The sequence below is a fragment of the Procambarus clarkii genome, chromosome 66 (genome assembly GCF_040958095.1).
Source record: "Procambarus clarkii isolate CNS0578487 chromosome 66, FALCON_Pclarkii_2.0, whole genome shotgun sequence".
Lineage (NCBI taxonomy): Eukaryota > Metazoa > Arthropoda > Malacostraca > Decapoda > Cambaridae > Procambarus > Procambarus clarkii.
The window spans coordinates 27,553,110-27,573,010 of record NC_091215.1 but is presented as its reverse complement, the minus strand read 5'-3'; the positions used below and the strand labels follow the sequence as shown (position 1 = coordinate 27,573,010).

At 38.1% G+C, this 19,901-nt stretch overlaps 1 protein-coding gene across 2 annotated transcripts; it reads left to right on the top strand.

Annotated features, from left to right (window-relative positions):
• The first annotated feature begins 54 nt into the window (after positions 1 to 54).
• On the top strand, positions 55 to 19,619 carry LOC123769237 (uncharacterized). 2 transcript variants are annotated; one of them, XM_069309959.1, is made up of 15 exons: positions 55 to 314; positions 1,103 to 1,577; positions 3,994 to 4,104; positions 4,908 to 5,006; positions 6,012 to 6,104; positions 6,307 to 6,417; positions 7,185 to 7,292; positions 8,191 to 8,301; positions 8,923 to 8,991; positions 9,799 to 9,909; positions 10,887 to 10,997; positions 13,218 to 13,328; positions 15,540 to 15,650; positions 18,202 to 18,324; positions 18,906 to 19,619. In XM_069309959.1, exons 2-15 carry the CDS (start codon positions 1,511 to 1,513, stop codon positions 19,055 to 19,057), a joined length of 1,488 nt encoding a protein of 495 aa, XP_069166060.1. In that variant the 5' UTR covers positions 55 to 314; positions 1,103 to 1,510; the 3' UTR covers positions 19,058 to 19,619. The 2 variants fall into 2 exon arrangements, with proteins under 2 accessions (XP_069166060.1, XP_069166059.1); XM_069309958.1 differs by having other exon boundaries at positions 59 to 314; positions 8,923 to 9,033.
• Positions 19,620 to 19,901: the final 282 nt, after the last annotated feature.

Below are 19,901 nucleotides of genomic sequence, written 5' to 3'. Positions count from 1 at the left end.
TATGATGTGGTTTGCAAGATTCTTATCTATGTCACTGATGTAATGTATTTAATAAAAAGGGTTGGCCCAAAAATGGAACCTTTCTGAACGCCACAGTTCTCCCCCTTCAGTTATCTCTTTTCGTCCTATAGAGTGTCGCTGTTAAGAGTACATGTTGTCTGATAAAGTGCTTCTGTGGTGTGTATGTACTGAACTAGTGAATCTGAGCATTGCGTCACTATGAACTTGCCGCTCTGCCTCCCTGGTTAAGGACGCAACCCAGTAAAGCTGTAGTCACTCGGTAGACAATACGACGCTGCTGTAGAGGATATTAGGTATGACCTGCGTTATTGTAGTTGTTTTGGTGGTAAATTGTTACAGTGTCGTTAAGTGCAAGAAATAGCAACTATCAGATTTAGACAGCCTGACACGAGTGCAACGGGAACTCGCCTCTGTTTCGTAACTGTGTGACTGTTTATGTGAAACACATTACTAAAATTATTTAATATCAAATCAGATTAAAAACAAAAATATTTAGCAGCCACAATTCTGTAAGCTTACGGAATTTCGAATTAGCAAAGCGATAATTCTGCAATTACTCGGCAGCCTGAGACATTCATAAGGGTTTCGTGGAACTTGGGCAACTTATAAGAGGATTGTTGTGTTAATTGTTCATTACTTCTTACAGGTAAATAAATTATAATATACAATAAGTCAGTATTCGTGTTGCTTAGACATTAAACTAAGGCAGTTACAACGTTCTATACTCAAAATCGGGGGATCTTGGGTTCGAATCCCGTGGGGCCCAGAAATGGGTATGCACATTTCCTTTCACCTAATGATCTGTTCATCTAGCATAACTAGGTACCCAGAAGATAGATAACAGTTGTGAGAGTTGCTTCCTGGAGGTCAGTAGTCCGAACTTGGGGATGAACATGGATACAAATCTCGGAGAGTTGGAAGACGTGTTTGATTTGCAATAACGATGAAGCTGGTTTGTAATATCTATTAGTGAATCATTGAATAGTGAACATGAATTACTGAATAGTGCGTCCTGTCGCAGCCTGGTGAACACGCTGTCTCATTTGTGCGAATAATTTGTACGTATTACTCTTCTTTCTAGAAGGTTTGGTGATTACATAACATATTGACACTGCTGTGGTTAAGCTACGTTTGATAAACTGTAGATGTGACTGGTCAGGAAGCATTCCGGTACTCCGTCGACAGCAGTTCCATGTTGGAGTGCTGGAGGTGGCCAGATATCAGCGGTGGTGAAGGTACTGTGTGGTGAGCCTTACCCTCCTGCTGCTGCTGCTGGTGGTGGTGGTGGCGGTGCTGCTGCTGCTGGTGGCGGTGCTGCTGCTGCTGCTGCTGCTGCTGCTGCTACTGCTACTGCTGCTGCTGCTGCTGCTGCTGCTGGTGGCGGTGCTGCTGCTGCTGCTGCTGCTGCTACTGCTGCTGCTACTGCTACTGCTGCTGCTGCTGCTACTGCTGCTGCTGCTGCTGCTGCTGCTGCTGCCACTGCTCCATCATGGCGGCTACAGCCCTGCTGTTGTGGTTGCTGATATTCACTTCCTTCGTCTTCATGCGTCAAGCAGGTATGTGTGGTACAGTTATCCACCATCCTAATCCTTATTATTTTTTTAACAAATCACTACAATGGCAAAGTTGCCGGCTCATCTTGTATAAATTTGAAAAATAATAGACAGGACAGGGATAACATAAAGGATGCAAAAATAGAGCGGGTAAACATTCAAAGACAAAATCGCTACAAGATCTATAGATAGGCTTTCAAAATGGACGAAAGATTGGCAGATTCTGTGAATTAATTCAGAGGTGTTGAGCTCAGCTAGACAATGTAGAATTTGCAAAGTCGAAATGCAAGAAAGATCAAAGAATCATGATTAGTTACATAGGGATCTTGAAACCACAAAAATCGATGCATAAATGTACGGATTAAAGCAAATGGGAGTCTGGGATTCATTTCTAGAAGCGTTAGCAACAATTAAAACATATAATATTTGTCATCATTTTCATTTTGCCTTTGTTAGGCTCCACTTAGATCATGTAGTTCAGTTTTGTTCACTATACTATAGAATGGACATAATAGTCACTTCGACGGGTACAGAGGATGATGACAGTTTATCTCAAGAATTATAAACCTTTTATACAAAGATTTATAGCACGCACATAATTACCTAAGTGTAATTACCTAAGTGTAGTTACAGGATGAGAGCTACGCTCGTGGTGTCCCGTCTTCCCAGCACTCAAAAAGATTCTAGCTCTTTATTAAATGAACAAATCCACAAGGGCCGTGACGAGGATTTGAACCTACGTCCGGGATCATCCCAGACGCTGCCTTAATCGACTGAATTACACTTTTTGTTAAAAAATATATATTATAAAAAAAAGGTGGCACGGGCATGAATAGCCCGTAAGTGGTGGCCCTTTTGAGCCATTACCAGTATCAATAGATGCTACTGGAGATCTGTGGAGAGGGGGGGAAGTGCCAAACCATTACGACTATATGGCACTTGGAAGGGATTAGGATAAGGATTTGGGATGGGACGAGAAGGGGGGTGGGGAAGGAATGGTGCCCAACCACTTGCACATTCGGGGATTGAACGCCGATCTGCATGAAGCGAGACAGTCGCTCTACCGTTCACCCCATGTGGTTGGGTTATAGCACAACATGAGGCACATGTTGTGCTATAAATTTTTGTATAGAAGGACTGCACATGCTGTGCCAATCTTTAAGAAGGAAACAGATCACTTGCGTCAAATTATCGGCCAATTAGCTTAAAGTCAATAGTGGGAAAATTGTTTTAATTGATAATAGCAGAAAGCATTTGTTTACATCATGAGAAACAATTTAATAAATGATTCACAACATGGCTTTGCAAAGGGGCGCTGGTGTTTCAAGAATTTGCTTACATTAGAACATAAGAATGAAGGTAACTGCAGAAGGTCAATTCTGCCCATACGAGGCAGCTATTTATATCCACTCAATCTCATTCATATATAAATCTTTTCTAATAATTTTGTAGCAGTAGAGAGCAGAGAGGATTGTGCCGTTGAGTACCTTAGCAAATTTTGTGATACTGTGCTTCACGAAAGACTGATTAGAAAGATAGAGGCTTATAGTATTGGAAAAGCAATCCTAAATTGCGATGGTTATTTCAAAGGAAACAACGGGTTACTATAAATGAGTTAAGGTGGATCAGAAACCGCTGTAAGTGGAGTACAGGCTCTGTTCTGGGACCTCTGTTGTTTACCATAAATAAACGATTTAGATACCATATCGAGAAACAATATTTAAAATTTTGTGGATACGAAAACAGGCGAGAAACAAGTTCAGAAGACTCAAATTGCGTCAAGACGATCTAGATATAGTTTTTAAATAGAGGAAAGATTGACAGATGTAGTTTATTGCTAAAAAAATGTAGAGTTCTGAGTCTAGGTAATGAGAACGTCACCATATATCATCTTGAAATTTAAAGTGCGAAGTTTGAATGCTAAAGAAATCTGGGAGTCTTGATTAGTAGAGACCGAAACGTCAATTCTTTATTCTCAGATTTGTGGTCCGTCCTGGGCCATTCTCAAGTCACAATAGACTTGAGAATGGTCCAGGACGGACCGAAACGTCGTCGTCCCTTCACCTTCTAGTGTGTGGTCTGGTCAACATACTTCAGCCACGTTATTGTGACTCATCGCCTGCACATGTATGAATGAATTTATGTAGATTTAACTAGGATCTACAGCCAGTGCTTTTGAAAGTTCACAACGTCACTAAATGGTGTGCAAAATTACCCGAACCAAACCTAACCAAGGACCCACGAATAGAAATAAAATTTTGCGAGCCGCTAATATTTTTAGTACATCAATTTTGGCCTTAGGGGATTTATACGTCAAAATGCGATGTACTATTCAAGAGGGCAAATTGGAATGTAGTTTACTTAATTAATTCTTATATACCGGTGACTTACATTACATTATAATCTTTGTAACCATCAGGAGCGTCAGAACACATAGATGACGTATGCAATGCAGTTAGGGAAGGAAATCTACAAGCAATATCAGACATGCTAGCTGCAGGCATGGATGTAGATACCCGGGACCATATCCGTGAGTACCATGTCTGGCCTCCACTGCCCGTCACATATACTTTTCAGTACTTTAGATCCTTTTTCATATCTATTTTTATTAATATTAGCATTACAATGGGTCTTTTTTCAATGACGTACTTTTTCATTAAACGAGTAGTAAACAAATTGAGCAGCTTAATTACCAAATTAAATCATTCAGTAATACAGAACGTGTTTACATCTAAAACTAGATTAGAAAAGTAATTTTCATTTCAAATTCGCGTCTTATATGTTTTGATAATTTTCCATAAAACGCAGCCTATTCCGATCAAATGGTCGCTTGCTGTTGGTATCTATGGACGCCAGCCTCTACCTTTACAGTGGAGTGCAGTAACTAGCTGCCACAATATAATACAACCTTTATTATCTACGAATCTTCGATCTCTGTTAATAGGACCTCTCACACATGTTTTTTTTTTTTTAAGTTTTCTCTCAAGGTGTCCTATTTATTGGTATGATGTCCCTGAAACTCAAACAGTATTATACATATATTATATAATATATATATATACATAATATATATATATATATATATATATATATATATATATATATATATATATATATATATATATATATATATATATATATATATATATATATATCTTGTAAATGTATCGTTCCTGCCCCACGGAACTCCAGAAAGGTCCCGGGTTCCACCCAAGACCCCCAAAGGAACCCCGGAATGATCGGGATTCCGCCAGAGCCCCGTGGAAACCCAGCCAGAACATGGGTTACCCCGGGACTTAAGTTTCAAAACCCTTGGTACATAATCTTCCCCAGAGAGGACGGGATTACACTGTGCATCGCGACACGGGCAGCTGAATATCGCTAAGCTTTTCCTGAAATACAATGCCAACATTAATGCCACAGACAAAGACAGTAAGTAACTTACAGCCTTCTGTTGTGTGTGTGTGTGTGTGTGTGTGTGTGTGTGTGTGTGTGTGTGTGTGTGTGTGTGTGTACTCACCTAATTGTGCTTGCGGGGGTTGAGCTCTGGCTCTTTGGTCCCGCCTCTCAACCGTCAATCAACTGGTGTACAGATTCCTGAGCCTATTGGGCTCTATCATATCTACATTTGAAACTGTGAATGGAGTCAGCCTCCACCACATCACTTCCTAATGCATTCCATTTGCTAACTACTCTGACACTGAAAAAGTTCTTTCTAACGTCTCTGTGGCTCATTTGGGTACTCAGCTTCCACCTGTGTCCCCTTGTTCGCGTCCCACCAGTGTTGAAAAGTTCATCCTTGTTTACCCGGTCGATTCCCCTGAGGATTTTGTAGGTTGTGATCATGTCCCCCCTTACTCTTCTGTCTTCCAGTGTCGTGAGGTGCATTTCCCGCAGCCTTTCCTCATAACTCATGCCTCTTAGTTCTGGGACTAGTCTAGTAGCATACCTTTGGACTTTTTCCAGCTTCGTGTGTGTGTGTGTGTGTGTGTGTGTGTGTGTGAGTGTGCTTACCTATTTGTGCCTGTAGGTATAACTACTACTAATTACACTGTAACCTCCCACATGAAGAGAGATTATATAACCTAATTTACATTCTATAGAAATATGAAACAATCAATATAAATTGCATAATTTTGCTCAGAGAAATCTGATTTGGAATAGGGATTGTTAGTCTATGGAACACGTTGACTAGTGACATAATACACGCGGTGGGAGTCACTGGACTTTTTTAAATCGGAGGTTAATCAAATATATGATTGGCTGTGGTGGATATAGTAGTTGTTTCACATGGGCCAACAAGCCTTTTTTCGGTTTCTTCTTATTATTATTATATTTATCAATACACCAGTATATGTATCAGGTTAATACTGCATTTACCATGACTGGTCATGGGTCGGCAAGTAAGCAGACAACTAAGTGTTCCTCCTCACATAGGGCAAACACCACTGGACTTGGCAATATGGCAGAACTACTATGACATAATGGCATTGTTGAGAGATGCCATGCATAACAACAGCTTCATTAATGGTGAGTGATGCTTTCATGTGGCTGTAAGATACATTCCCAAGTTCACATATACATGAATATCAACAATAGTTCCAAAATTACTATATGGAGTCATTGCAATTGAAGCGGGTGACACGTGTTCTGTAATCCATTTATGAGGCCTAGTTATGTATATTTACGAAGACAACGTCTCATTTAACACTAATATATTTTATCTTTCCAGGGTGTCAAGTGAGTGACGCGGTGTACAGTAACGGAGAGCAATGGGCGCATGATTGTCATGAACACATCTGCAATAATGGCTCAGTACAGATCCAGGGCCTACTGCCCATGTGTGAGTGCGTATGTCTGTAGACTCAACTAACTTCCTTGTTTTGGCAGGGAATGAGCTCTAACTCCAGCATGGGTAGCAGCTTCATAACTATTAATCCACCGATGTCATGTTTCCTCGCTTTGTAAGAGCACACTTTGAAGCTGTTCACTTACTTTCACACATTTTCTTTTGCCACCATGAATGTTATCCATTCTTAATGTCTAACTTATTTTTACATTCACATACAACCTAATTTTAATATCTTACAGAACAGGCTGGGCTCAGTTTGCTGTTGTCCACAATCACTTCCTCTTAGGTTGCTTTCAAATGTAAACAAATATTTCCGGTGCATCTCCTCTTGTTGTAAACATTTAAAAATTGATAATACATCAAAGAAAACATAAGATGAATGTCGCCTCTAGCAAGAGTACGTGTTCCGGTAAAGATACAAGAATCCATGTAGAAGTATTGTTTAGTAATGTATAAACGAACCATGACAAATGTAAATGTTGTGGAGCTGAGATCAGTCAACATTTCAGGCAATTTAACAAATATTATCAGAATTATTTGTAACAATAATTATCGAATATATTGTGGTATTTAGTTTCGACTTAATCACGCCGTGGATATGTATATTGTGTCTCATAGTAGCAACCTATTCATTTACAAAGGATTATACAGCAACTGAAAGAAATACAGTTTTATTTTTAAGGAATGAAAATATTAGGCTACATGACAAGACCGGAAGGAGTGTAGGATACAACTAATGTTTCGTTTAATATTCTCAGGTTGCAAGATATTACTTGAGTTCTATCCTGACAAGTCAACATGGACTCAAGGATGCCATCGCTACTGGTGTGAATCTGGCTCTGTCAAGACTGTTGTCATAGATTCGTGTTAGTAACAATATCTCACAGTATTTATTGCAAGAACAATTTTCACATACATATTGTACGAAGGTAATATTGTATTAAGTTTTAATGTTAAGAACTAATGTTTAAAATTATAACATAATTGTTGCATTTGATCACATATGGAAATATTGGGTGATGTTTTGGTCAAATTTGAGACTGTTGGATGTCTTTTATTTATTTTTATTTACACACTTAGGTGTATGTACACAGCAATGTGCTGTTACCCTGTTTTGTATGAGGAATTACAGGGTAAAGATCAAGGACTAGCTATTGTCGAGTTCATCTAATATCCCCATCTCACAGGTTAGTCATACATGGAACCGGAAGAAAATATGAGATGCAAGTCTAGTCCACAAGCAGGCACTGACAAGCTCTGGTTAGAGCACAAGAATGTCTTCCAATATTCGTGAGAATATGTAGTTACAGAGCTAAAAGTATATCGTGCCATTTGGTCTGAAATCATTGGTAAGAGGTAAGAACTCTCTCCGTCACTATATAGTGACGGAGAGAGTTCTAACTCTTGTTCACATAATAACACAATGAAAGTGCTCATTATTAGGAGATTCTTCACGTGCAGCCACCTGCTGTAAGTATCGATACCCAAGCCTAATTCTAACAAATATAAATACAATGTCACACTGTCTAGTGGATGTTTTATTCTGTCCGTACTGGATGGTTGGTCACAATTGAAAATGATCGGTGATGTTTTGGTCACACTTGGTAATACTGGATGATGTGTGGTTCATAGATGGTGGAATTCTTACACCATCCTGCAGATCCTGATGTTGCAACTGCTGCATTACGATCACCGTACATTTTCTCAATTGTCTTGACTCTCCGTGCCAACCGTTATATTTAATTTAACTAATTATTTCAACAGGTTGTGAGGTGCTCGATGAAGTGTATCCTCATGGATACTCCTGGTCCCATGATTGCCATAATTATACTTGCAATTCTGGAGTACCAGAACGTCTCGCTGTTCTGGATTCATGTAGGTCTCTTGTTTAATGCCTCAAGTCAATGTTATTATTAATGCTTACCTCATATTGTAAACTTTGATTATAATCTCCATTTGTTCACACTAGTTTCTCTTCAATGTCATGTTCAGAATTTAGTTAATTCAGCATTTGTATGTTTGCTTCAGTTACATAACTCTTACAAAATAGGAGCAGCATAAAATATATATTTAATTACACGGTATATGTAAAGGGTGGTTTATAAGTATACAATTATTTAAAGTCCCTCTGAAATGATTTTTTAATGCTAGGAAGTAGCAGAATCAGTATGATTATGAGATCAGTATCAGTATGAGCGGTGCGCCCCCAGCGGTGCGATAATGTAGTAATACATTATCTCGACAGAAAAGATAAAATAAGGGATATATTTGTGTGTATTTTTGCATCCCATACCCCCCTTAGTATTCCTCTCATTTTCCCTTGAATTAAGTAAAATGTCATTATTGTAATATAGCAAAAGAACCTTAACAAATTTAAAAGATAAATACTTAGGCTTACTTATTTCTAAATGATAAATTTATATGAAATTTATATTTTGTGCACCTGAATTATCACGATTATTATTAAGACTAATATGGTTGTTTAATGTTTGCCAGGTTGTGAAGTGTTCGACGAGGTCTTCCCCGACCAACACAACTGGACTCTTGGCTGCAACAACTTCACTTGTAACTCCGGCTCACTCAAGATCCTTGCTGTGCTGGACACTTGTACATATATATATATGCGGAAAAACCACACGTGAAAAATAGAGAATGCTTAACGCGTTTTCGGCTAACTCGCCTTCATCTGAGCAAAGAAGCTTCATTCTACTTTGCTCTGATGAAGGCGAATTAGCCGAAAACGCGTTAAGCATTCTCTATTTTTCACATGTGGTTTTTCCGCATACTTGGATCAGTGCTTTTGTGATTATATATATATATATATATATATATATATATATATATATATATATATATATATATATATATATATATATATATGTGTGTGTGTATGTGTGTGTGTATGTGTGTGTGTATGTGGTGTGTTGTGTGTGTGTGTGTGTGTGTATGTGTGTATGTGTGTGTGTGTGTATGTGTGTATGTGTGTGTGTAAATCACGAAAGTTAACACGTGATGAAAAATGTGAGTGTCAGACCACGGAGGAAGAATTGAAACAGGAATTTCCTAAAGTACTTTCGTATATAATAATACATCTTCAGAAGGTCTTGTACCGAGTAGGTATCGAATTTGTGCTGCAGCGGTGGAGCTCCTGCTAAGATATCCTCGTCTGAGGAGTCCGTAACATCCGTAGTTGATTTTGTAATTCGTGTTGCAGCCTGAGGTAGGCTCAGGTGTCGTGGATTAGTGGTAGAAGCTATTTCAGGAGCGATGGTGGTGCTGTTAGCATTTGTAGACAGCACGTCTGCTAACGCTGCTGTTGAGATGATGATGGTAGAAGTGGTAGCAGCTTTAATTTTGGCCGTTTTTACCTAGGTTGTGAAGCATTTGGGACGGTGTCCCCTGATGGACACTCATGGACTAAAGATTGCCGCGTCTATAACTGCAATGCTGGCGCCGTCTTTATTGTTGATGTGGTAGAGTCCTGTGAGTATCTTGCCCCTCATGTTTCACATAATTATAACACTATGATTATGCAATTTAATTTTTAAATAATGGTTTTAACTACATATTTAGACACTATAATTTATATAACAATTTTCTCAAATATAAATTAATATTATATATTAGCATATTGTGCATATTTAGGCGTTAGTTAGGTTAGGTGTTTAGGTTCTGTTGGCGATTATTTGTATTTGTAGTACGTGGGTGAAGATTACAGTGTTGTGGTTCGAACAAAATTCGTCAGTGAAGCACTTGTTCCGGAAGTGTTCGAACGTCATCAGTTGCGAGTCGTGTGTGAACCGTTTTTCATTCATAAACAGGGAGTTTGGCGGGTGCATGGAATCACTTTTGAGTCTTTGTATGGAGGACGGACAGGATTTATATCCACCATTGCTTATTAAAGCACCAGCACTTAACCCCCCATTGTCGCAATGTTTACATACACCACAATTACGTGACCGACGCTCGGGAGAACGGGCTGCTGTGAAGGGGTCTATACGAACCGTGAAGTAAACACGTCTAGCTTCTTAACCATTAGGCTGTAAACACGCTTATACGCATTTTTAAATTGATAGAGGTACTTTATTATGTCCATTATCAGCGAAGAAGTGTCACAGTAAAATTCAGCGATTTTATTCCGTTGCCATTCATATGTAAATTCTAAGCCGTTTGTCTATAAGGATGTTAAGCGAGGGTTGGAATTCGGGGAAAGCATGGAAAATATATATAAATTTGAGGTATTGGGAAGCATTGATCATACAAATTATTTTTACAACTTGCCATACCAAATCTTGTTATAGTCTTCCCCGGAAGCCATTAAATGTTTGGATGTTTCTGGAAGTCATAAGCTTTAATTACCCAACGGAGCCACTATTGACATAGACGAGTAAATATAGCAGACATGTTTATGGACATCGGTACTCCTTTCATTCACACCATCATTACGGAACTTTGAACAGGTTGTGTGGAGCTTGACAAGGCGTATCCTGATGGATACAGCTGGACACAAGGATGCCACAACTACATCTGTAATAATGGCTCATCAAAAGCTATTAGTACACTGGACTCATGTGAGTATCTTTCATAATTTATTGTCTATTGACTAGTCTGTAAAGTGACTGCCTTACCTGCGAGGTCAGTATTCAATACCCGATGGTCCAAGTGGTTGTGCACTGTTCTTTCACTCCATCCTCATATTCTTCCAAGGACTATGGTCATACTCACTTAAGTAATTTCTGCTGATAATTATCTATCATTTGTTTATTGCAGTAAAAGAGGCAAAAAATTAATTATAATAAAGGAGCAAATTAAATTATCTTGAAACTGTTTTGTATTACAAGATAATCCACTTTATACAGATTAGATATTTTGCTCAGTGTGATGTTAGAAAAACATTGCAAGACACCTAATAGTTGGGTCTAATTACGATGCTAACATTTATACTTGCTATTATGTCATACAAAGTGGGGTTCCCAGCTTTGCCCGGGACCATTCCCTTCATCCCAAAAATTCTTCCTGATGCTTTCCTCCCCCCAAATATTTCTTCTGATCCTCCCCCGTCTATCTCAGATAACTTAATAATGAACTCACATTAATCGTTTTACAGCGCCTGCTGCAGCCTGAGCCAGCTCCCACCCTTCTGATTTGTTCTCTCCCAATCCAGCCCGTCCTCTACAGTTGTCACAAAAATGCACTAAATTGTCTTAACCTAACATAACCGACGGACTCACGTTTTCTATGTGTGTGTGTGTTTGTGATCTTCTATGACTTATAGTACGCCATATTTTGTACAGTGGGAATTTTGACGTTAAAATGTCTCGGAAAATGGAATACTGAATTCACATTCTTATATACATATATTAATGCCAGACCAATGGTTACGGATTGTAGAATGAATGACTTTGTGGAAATCCAAATAAGGAATCCCTTTTTTGGGAATAGGACAAGAGCAAATGACCTTAGCAGCGGTATCACACGTTCATTTGAGGTACAGGATAACATCAATATGACTTTGGACCCACCAAGATTCGACTGTCTTAAATCTGCTAGAGATAAGAAGCAACCAGCATTGGATTTCGACCACCAGAGAATGCAAATTCTAGAGCCAAGATTGCACAGCGAATTTATCACTGACAAAGGAATGTTAACATAGGAAAAGCAGTTGACGATGAGCATAGAAAAATTACATAAAGTTCCGTCGTGAAGATGCTATTCTCTTGGTGTAAGCAGCACATACAGATCTGGTCTGGAAAAACAACGGATGGGTTAAGTCTGCAACACCTCAGCAGACTTAACCCATCTGTGAACAGTGTAATGGAATGCGAGAGGAAAAATGTTCAAGAAAAAGGCATTTCATTACGTAGGAGGGATACAAGCCTTCACCACGTTATCTTGAGGTTATCTTGAGATGATTTCGGGGCTTTTTAGTGTCCCCGCGGCCCGGTCCTCGACCAGGCCTCCACCCCCAGGAAGCAGCCCGTGACAGCTGACTAACACCCAGGTACCTATTTTACTGCTAGGTAACACGGGCATAGGGTGAAAGAAACTCTGCCCATTATTTCTCGCTGGCGCCTGGGATCGAACCCAGGACCACAGGATCACAAATCCAGCGTGCTGTCCGCTCGGCCGACCGGCTCCCGTGGGTTAAAGACTTTACAATAAAAAAGGAATGTGGCTGAAGATATATGTTGACCAAACCGCACATCAGAGAATTGAGAAATGACGACGTGACAACTAATTTTCACAATCCGATCTACCATTATTCACATCTCGAATCAATGGAATAACCTACAATACCTATACATATCTGCCTTTTCATTTAACTTGAAATAATAAAAAATACAAACTATCGACATCTTTCACATCTGAAATTGTTATAAAATTTATAAAGATGCAAGACCCCACTGCTTAAATGTTAAAAATAAAGTCAGACATGTTTACAGGAGTACAAGAGTACTCCTGTTTACAGGAGTCCGGCAAGAGTACAGAGGTTGGGGCTGCCATCACAAATTAACCAAAGAAACATAAGGAAATGCTTGTCCTCTGTACTTTTGGTCAACAAATGAAATTCACTGGAAAGTTATGGAAGCCACCTCCATCCATAAATTTGAATCCAGATTCACTAATGAATTCAAAGGCATGCATGTACACACCAGCGGGAAGGGGAAGGAATAACATCTAACTGCCCAGTTGACAGTCATGCACATTTAAAAAAATTAACTATATAAATTTATTTGTATAACACTATACAGTACATGGCTTTTTTACTGCTATATCCCATTTATCAACAGGTTGTAATGTGCTTGGTGAAGTGTACCCTGATCAACACAAGTGGACAGAAGGATGCCATAACTACATCTGTAAATATGGCTTACCAGAAGCTGTTGATGTATTACACACATGTGAGTACCTTGTGTGGAGATGCAAGACCTATACTAATAAAAGGCACAGTTCAGTAGTGGGTAATATAGTCACCCAGTATCTATTGCTAGATCCAGAACTCATTTACTTTGATATACAGTATAGCTAGATGTTACGTTTGTGATGTATAATACAGATGAGATCAGGAGGGCGAGACTGCAAAACAAATTTTAGCAACTTACAAGGAGATATTCTATCCATCCATCCATCCATTTATGTAGACAATGAACATCACCGGTGCAAGAACTGAACCCTGTGGTACTCCACTAATGACGTTTCTCCAGTCCTATACATTGCCTCTGATTACTGCCCTCATTTTTCTGTCAGATAGAAATGTTTTCATCCATGTTAAAAGCTTACCTGTCACCCCTCCAGTATGTTCCAGTTTCCAGAACAACCTCTTATGTGGAACTCCGTCGAAAGCCTGTTTTAGTTCCAGATAGATGCAGTCAACCCAATTATCTCTTTCCTGTAAAATCTCTGTGGCTCGATCATAGAAACTGAGTAAATTCGATATACAGGATCTTCCGGATCGAAAACCATACTGTGTCTGATATTATATCGTTTCTCTCCAGGTGTTCTACCCATTTGGTTTTTAATTATTTTTCCAATATTTTGACTATTACACTTGTCAATTATACAGGTCTATAATTGAGGGGGTCTTCCTTGCTGCCACTTTCGTAAATTGAAACTATGTTAGCCTTTATCCACACATCTGCTCCGACGCCTGTACACAGGGACGTCTGAAAAATCAGCTGAAGTGGAATGCTAAGCTCAGGTTCACATTCTCTCAGAACCCATGGTGAAACTCCATCTGGCCAACTGCTTTGTTCTTACTTAGCTCCAAGAGCATTTTTTTCACTTCGTCTCTAGACACCTCTATATACTCTATGTTGTTCTCTGGAATTCTTATTGTGTCTGGTTCACTGAAGACTTCATTTTGTACAAACACACTTTGGAACTTTTCGTTTAATGTTTCACGCATTTCCTTTTCATTTTCCGTGAATCTTGTCTCCCATTTTCAACCTCTGAATATTATCCTTTACAGTGTACCTGCAGCTTGCTTTTAATGAAATTATAGAACAGGCCTGGATCCGATTTACATGTCTGCTATACCGTTCTTAAAGTTCCGTTCTGCCTCTCTCCTTACTGTCATGTAGTTATTTCTCGCATCTTTGTATCACTGGGTTTGGCCTTTTTCCAGAACAACACCTGGAAGACCCCTTTGTCCAAGAGGGGGTTTGGCCTCTTTCTATAAGTCTTTTGATCTCTGGCCCTCTCGCAATTTTTGTTGAACCAACCCTGTTGCCTAGGTCTGCATGTCTGTTTCGGTATAAATGTTTGTGCGCCTTCATCGTATATTTCGCAAAATTTGGCATAGATTTACTTCCTTGCCTAGCAACAAGTCTGTCTAATTATACCCCATGAACAATTCTTTTAAGTTCCCCATTGCGTCCTCTCTTGAAATCGAGTTTATCAACTGTTTCAATGTCCCCATTCTCTATTAAATTATATCGCAAAGGGTATTTAATGTCCAATAGGACATGATCACTCTTTCCCAAGGGAGGAAGGTTCTGGATGTCAAATACCTATTCTTCTTTCCTGGTGAATATTAGACCAAGTACTGACAGAACATCCCCTTCCCTCATTCTTGTGGCCTGCTTGACGTGTTGATACATGAATGTCTTCAAAATGAGGTTTACAGATCTGCCTGTCCAAATGTCCTCCGTTCTTGCCTCATAGGCCTCCCAGTCTTAAAGTTGAAGTCCCCCAGTACTAACAATCGGGATTTATCTTTGTCTGCTCTTACCATAATCTCTCTCATGACCATTATGAGGCCCTCTCGTTTGTCATCCAGTTCTTCCTTTGTCTATGTGTTGCTTACTGGTGGGCTGTAGGCATTTACGATTATCAGCTGATCATCCTTATTCCAGATCTGCAATGCCATTATGTCAACATCTCGAGGGGTTTTCAATTATTAACTCGTACTTTCTGGTATTCTTTCACCTACAGTCACTCCTCCCCTTTTTAGTTTTTCTGTCAAGTCTCCAAACTGAGTAACCCCTTGGAATACGACCTCATTTAAAATATTTTCAAGTTTCATCTCTGTTAATGCGACAATATCTGGGACCTTGAGATGAATTATATCCTTCAACTTTACAAAAACCACCATCATGTTGCTTTTTCAACAGGTTGTGAAGTGCTCGGTGAGGTGCACCCTAATCAATACAATTGGACAATAGATTGCCATAATTACACGTGTAAAAGTGGTCTTCCAGAAGTTGTTGGTGTAACACACACATGTATGTTGTACAGTTTTTTGGTCCTATAAATGAAATACAGTACAGTAGTACCTTTGTTTTCGTAGTTAATCCGTTCCAGAGACGGTATGAAAACCGAAACGAATTTTCCCATAAGAAATAATGTCAATTGGATTAATCCATTACACTCCCCCAAAAAAATTAACTAAAAAATACATTTTATACAGAATAATACTCTTACGTACCTTACCTTTATGGAAGACTCTTGTTGGCATATGGAAGACATTGAGCAGGGAGGGGGAGGGAGGTGTTAGTGTTTAGGAGAGTCCCCTTCCATTATAACAGCAGTGATGACTTCTCTGGGGTTCTCTTAGGTTCTGCAGGCATACCACTAGGACCAGGTTGTTGCTCACTGCTTGTCTTACTAAGAGTCTGTCTATACACTTGGTTTTTCCTGCGTTTTAACACTTGTCTGTAATGAGACATCACATTGTTTCACTAAAAATTCTCGTTTTTCCACTATCGTCATCCTCAACTATTTTTTAAAAGTTGAATTTTACCACTGACTTTCTTGGTACCCATGACGATATATATAATAAGAACTTTTATGTTCAGAAGCCAAAAGGCACAAAAACAATGAAATTCTTCACAAAGAATCCAAGCACGATCATCACCAAGCGGGAGACACTGGAAAACTGAAGAGCCACGCGCGTGTATAAACAAATTACGACCACGGAGGCAAATTTCTCGTAAAAATTTACCACAAGAACCGAAAACTACAAGAACAGAGGTTCCACTATTATTTATATTATAATATATATATATATATATATATATATATATATATATATATATATATATATATATATATATATATATATATATATATATAATTACACATATATTAATCACACACTATTTTACAGTAGAACCTCGGCTTATAAATGCCCCTCTTTACGATTTTTCGGGTTACGAGCTCAATTTCGTTGTAAAATTTGAATAGGATTGCGAGCTTCCACAGCTTGTTGATACACGTTTGGAGCGGACCAAGCGCATGGTTCCTGGTGGCACAGGTGATCACAATTCAGTTTACAAGTAACGATCGCGCTTGAATTCATTGTAAAGAATCTCATTGTCTTCAGCTTTTTTGCTTTCTAAACAAAGGTAATTATTACATACCACGCCATATATTCCTCAACAATTAAGAAATGGTGTGCAGTATATGAAGAAATGCAAAGTTTAGTTGAAATGACTTGCCCAACAGAAGCTGCAGTAGGCCGTTGTCTTGGTCTTTTTAATGACACTAATGACTCCCTACAGGCAAGTGTTAAAACTTAGGGAAGTAAGTCTATGTAAGGTTTCTTAGTAAGAAAAACAAGCAGTGAACCACAACCAGGTGCTAATGGTATGCAGGCAAAACGTAGGAGAGAGAGTACACCAGAGAAGTCATCACTGGCTGATGTTATAATGGAAAGGGTCTCCCTATCCAAACACTAACACCTCTCCTCCTCACCATCTTCCATACGCCAACAGAGTCATCAATAACGGTAAGCTATAACTTGTACACACTTTAGTACAAAATATTTATGTGTATTATGTATGCAATATATTTTGAAGTTAATTTTTGGGAGTGTTGAAAAGATCAATTCAATTTACATTATTTTGCATGGGGAAAATTAGTTTCGGGTTTCGAATTTTTGGTTTACGAGCCGTCTCTAGAAACGAATTTAATTTTATAATTTAATATATATATTATATATTATATACACGTGTGTAAATCACGAAAAATAAACACGTGATTAAAAATGTGACAGTGTCGTATGTATATACTGATTCCTTCTGAAGATGTATTAATATACAAAAGTACTTAAGGAAATTCCTGTTTCAATTCTTCCTCCGTGGTCTGACACTTACATTTTTAATCACGTGTTTATTTTTCATGATTTACGCACGTATTTATATATATATACACACCTAACAGCCAGAGTTGCCCAAGAAGCCGAATTTGTTACTGTATTTTTTTTTTAAATTTTCTTATGAAATGATAGTTATTGTAATAAATAACAAAATTGCAATCATTATGAGTCAAAACATAGAAATTTGATTAAATTTAACCTAACCTAATATAACTCAAGTCAGTAATTTATGTTCTTAATATAATAGATTATTGTTATTAGAAAAGAACCAATTTGGAGAGAGATTTGAAAATAATTAAAATCATTCTGCCTGTTAGGCACATTGGCCCTTGAATACTAGGCCAAGAAGTGCAGTTCTGGCTCTTGGGCAAGACGTTAGATGTTCTATACATAAAACCGTGAAGGGTAATCCATGCTAAATTTCGAAATTGCAAAATCATCTTGTTCCCCTACAATGACAAATTTTACAATACTGTACATTCAGACTATAAGGCAGAACATGCTGTATATCATATCCTGATAAAATCTACAAATTCATCAATCCACTGAAATTTCTCCTCTTGGGCATTTCTGAAAATGTACACGTAAAGAAATCATAAAATAGTTGTAATGGTGTACTAGCTTGTGTATTGGTAAATTTATATGGTTTGATGCAAATGTTAATAACTACTTATCAGGTTGCACAATGCTTGGTGAAATTTACCCCGATGGACACCAATGGACCCATGAATGCCAAAACTACACCTGTAATTTTGGAACACTAAACATCGTAGCCGAGCTTAGCACTTGCGATGATCTTGGTGAGTACAATATATACTTTTAAAGCACGAGTTTTAATTTAAAATACAATTTTTATATTTTCCTGTTACTTTATGTTACATATTATGAACCTGGGACCTTCGTGGGTGTAATTATAGGATGAGAGCTCTGTCTGTAGTGTCCCCATCTGCACTACCATGTTTCTCCAACCATCTATCACCGTTTTCCAAAAAGAAAATTTTATATATTCTTTTGCCACCTTTGTTTCCTTAGCTTGAATCTATGACCTCTTGTTCCTGAGGTTTTGCTGATTTCAAGAATTCTTCCTTGTCAATTGGGTAGATTCCTGCTATTTTGCAAGTGATCATGTTGCCTCTTTCTTCTATCTTCTAGTTTTGGCATATTTAAAGCCTTTAGCTTCTCCATAGCTTGTTTTTCAGCCATTTTCTAGTATTCTTCTGTACATTTTCCAGTTTATTGATGTGCTTCTCGAGAAGCATATGTGTACCACTACCAAACAGGTACCACCTATTGTTCTATATTTTATACTAATATTATATATTATATATATATATATATACACACACACAATTATATTATTATCAGTAGCACACATTTCCAGACAGAGCAAGAAACACTTCGATAATCATCATTGTAGCAGTTGTCATCGTAGCAGTTATCATCATTGTGACAATCTTCCAATACATCAAAAGAAAGCACCCACCATTGGCAGGTGTGTTCGACTTAATGATCTTCAAGATGACTTGCTGGTAAGGAAGGAATGATAACATTCTGACCTAAGGCTAGGCACCAAAACTACTATTAAATAATTCAGCACCATTTGCAGCCATGTAAAATTAAATAACTTGTACTGTAAATACAATGTGTCTTGATTTTTATTTTAATACTTTTTTCCCGGTGTTCAAGCATTCAATTTTTTCAGTATCACGAATGTTGTACTTCCTCCAAAACATATTTATGACTATAGTTAAAATTTAAAATGATCCAGTTTACTGTGATTACCACTGGGAGTGACATTGAGAAATATGTTTCCCTAGCCTGATGATGGATCAATTCTTTGACCACAACAATAATACCAAATGGTGGTTTTTTACTGTAACAATTCACCAGGCGTTTTCAAAATTAATTACTTTTTGGGAATGATATTATTGTAATACTAGTATTGATTCATATTTATTCATCTGTTCATAACCGTTAACCTATTTCACATTTTATGGGGGTAAATCTTGATGATTTCAGGGTTCAATGTCCCGCGGCTCGGTCCTTGACCAGGCCTCGTCTAAAGGGGGCTTCAGAGAAAAAAATGTGAACAGATGAGCTGTCCAGCAAAAGGTTATAGATATTAAAATACAAAAAATATGCATTGTCCATTTGTTTTATCATATACACTATGTAGCATCACAGATAAAAAAAATACTGTACCACCACACTATATCAATAAAACCAGGTGTAAAGGGCTCATTAGCTATAAAAATTATATTTTTAACAAATATAGTATTAAAGGATTTGCATAGAACATCAATAGCATGAATTAATTTATACGTATTTTGTATAAAGCCACTGATCTCTTCAACCCAGCATTATTATTTACCCTATC

What these genes read in the sequence shown, in the direction of transcription:
- LOC123769237 (XM_069309958.1), top strand. Translation starts at nt 1,511, where the DNA reads ATGGCGGCTACAGCCCTGCTGTTGTGGTTGCTGATATTCACTTCCTTC. An exon ending in CGTCTTCATGCGTCAAGCAG is followed by an intron (nt 1,578 to 3,993) that starts GTATGTGTGGTA and finishes TGTAACCATCAG; the next exon opens with GAGCGTCAGAACACATAGAT. An exon ending in AGATACCCGGGACCATATCC is followed by an intron (nt 4,105 to 4,907) that starts GTGAGTACCATG and finishes AATCTTCCCCAG; the next exon opens with AGAGGACGGGATTACACTGT.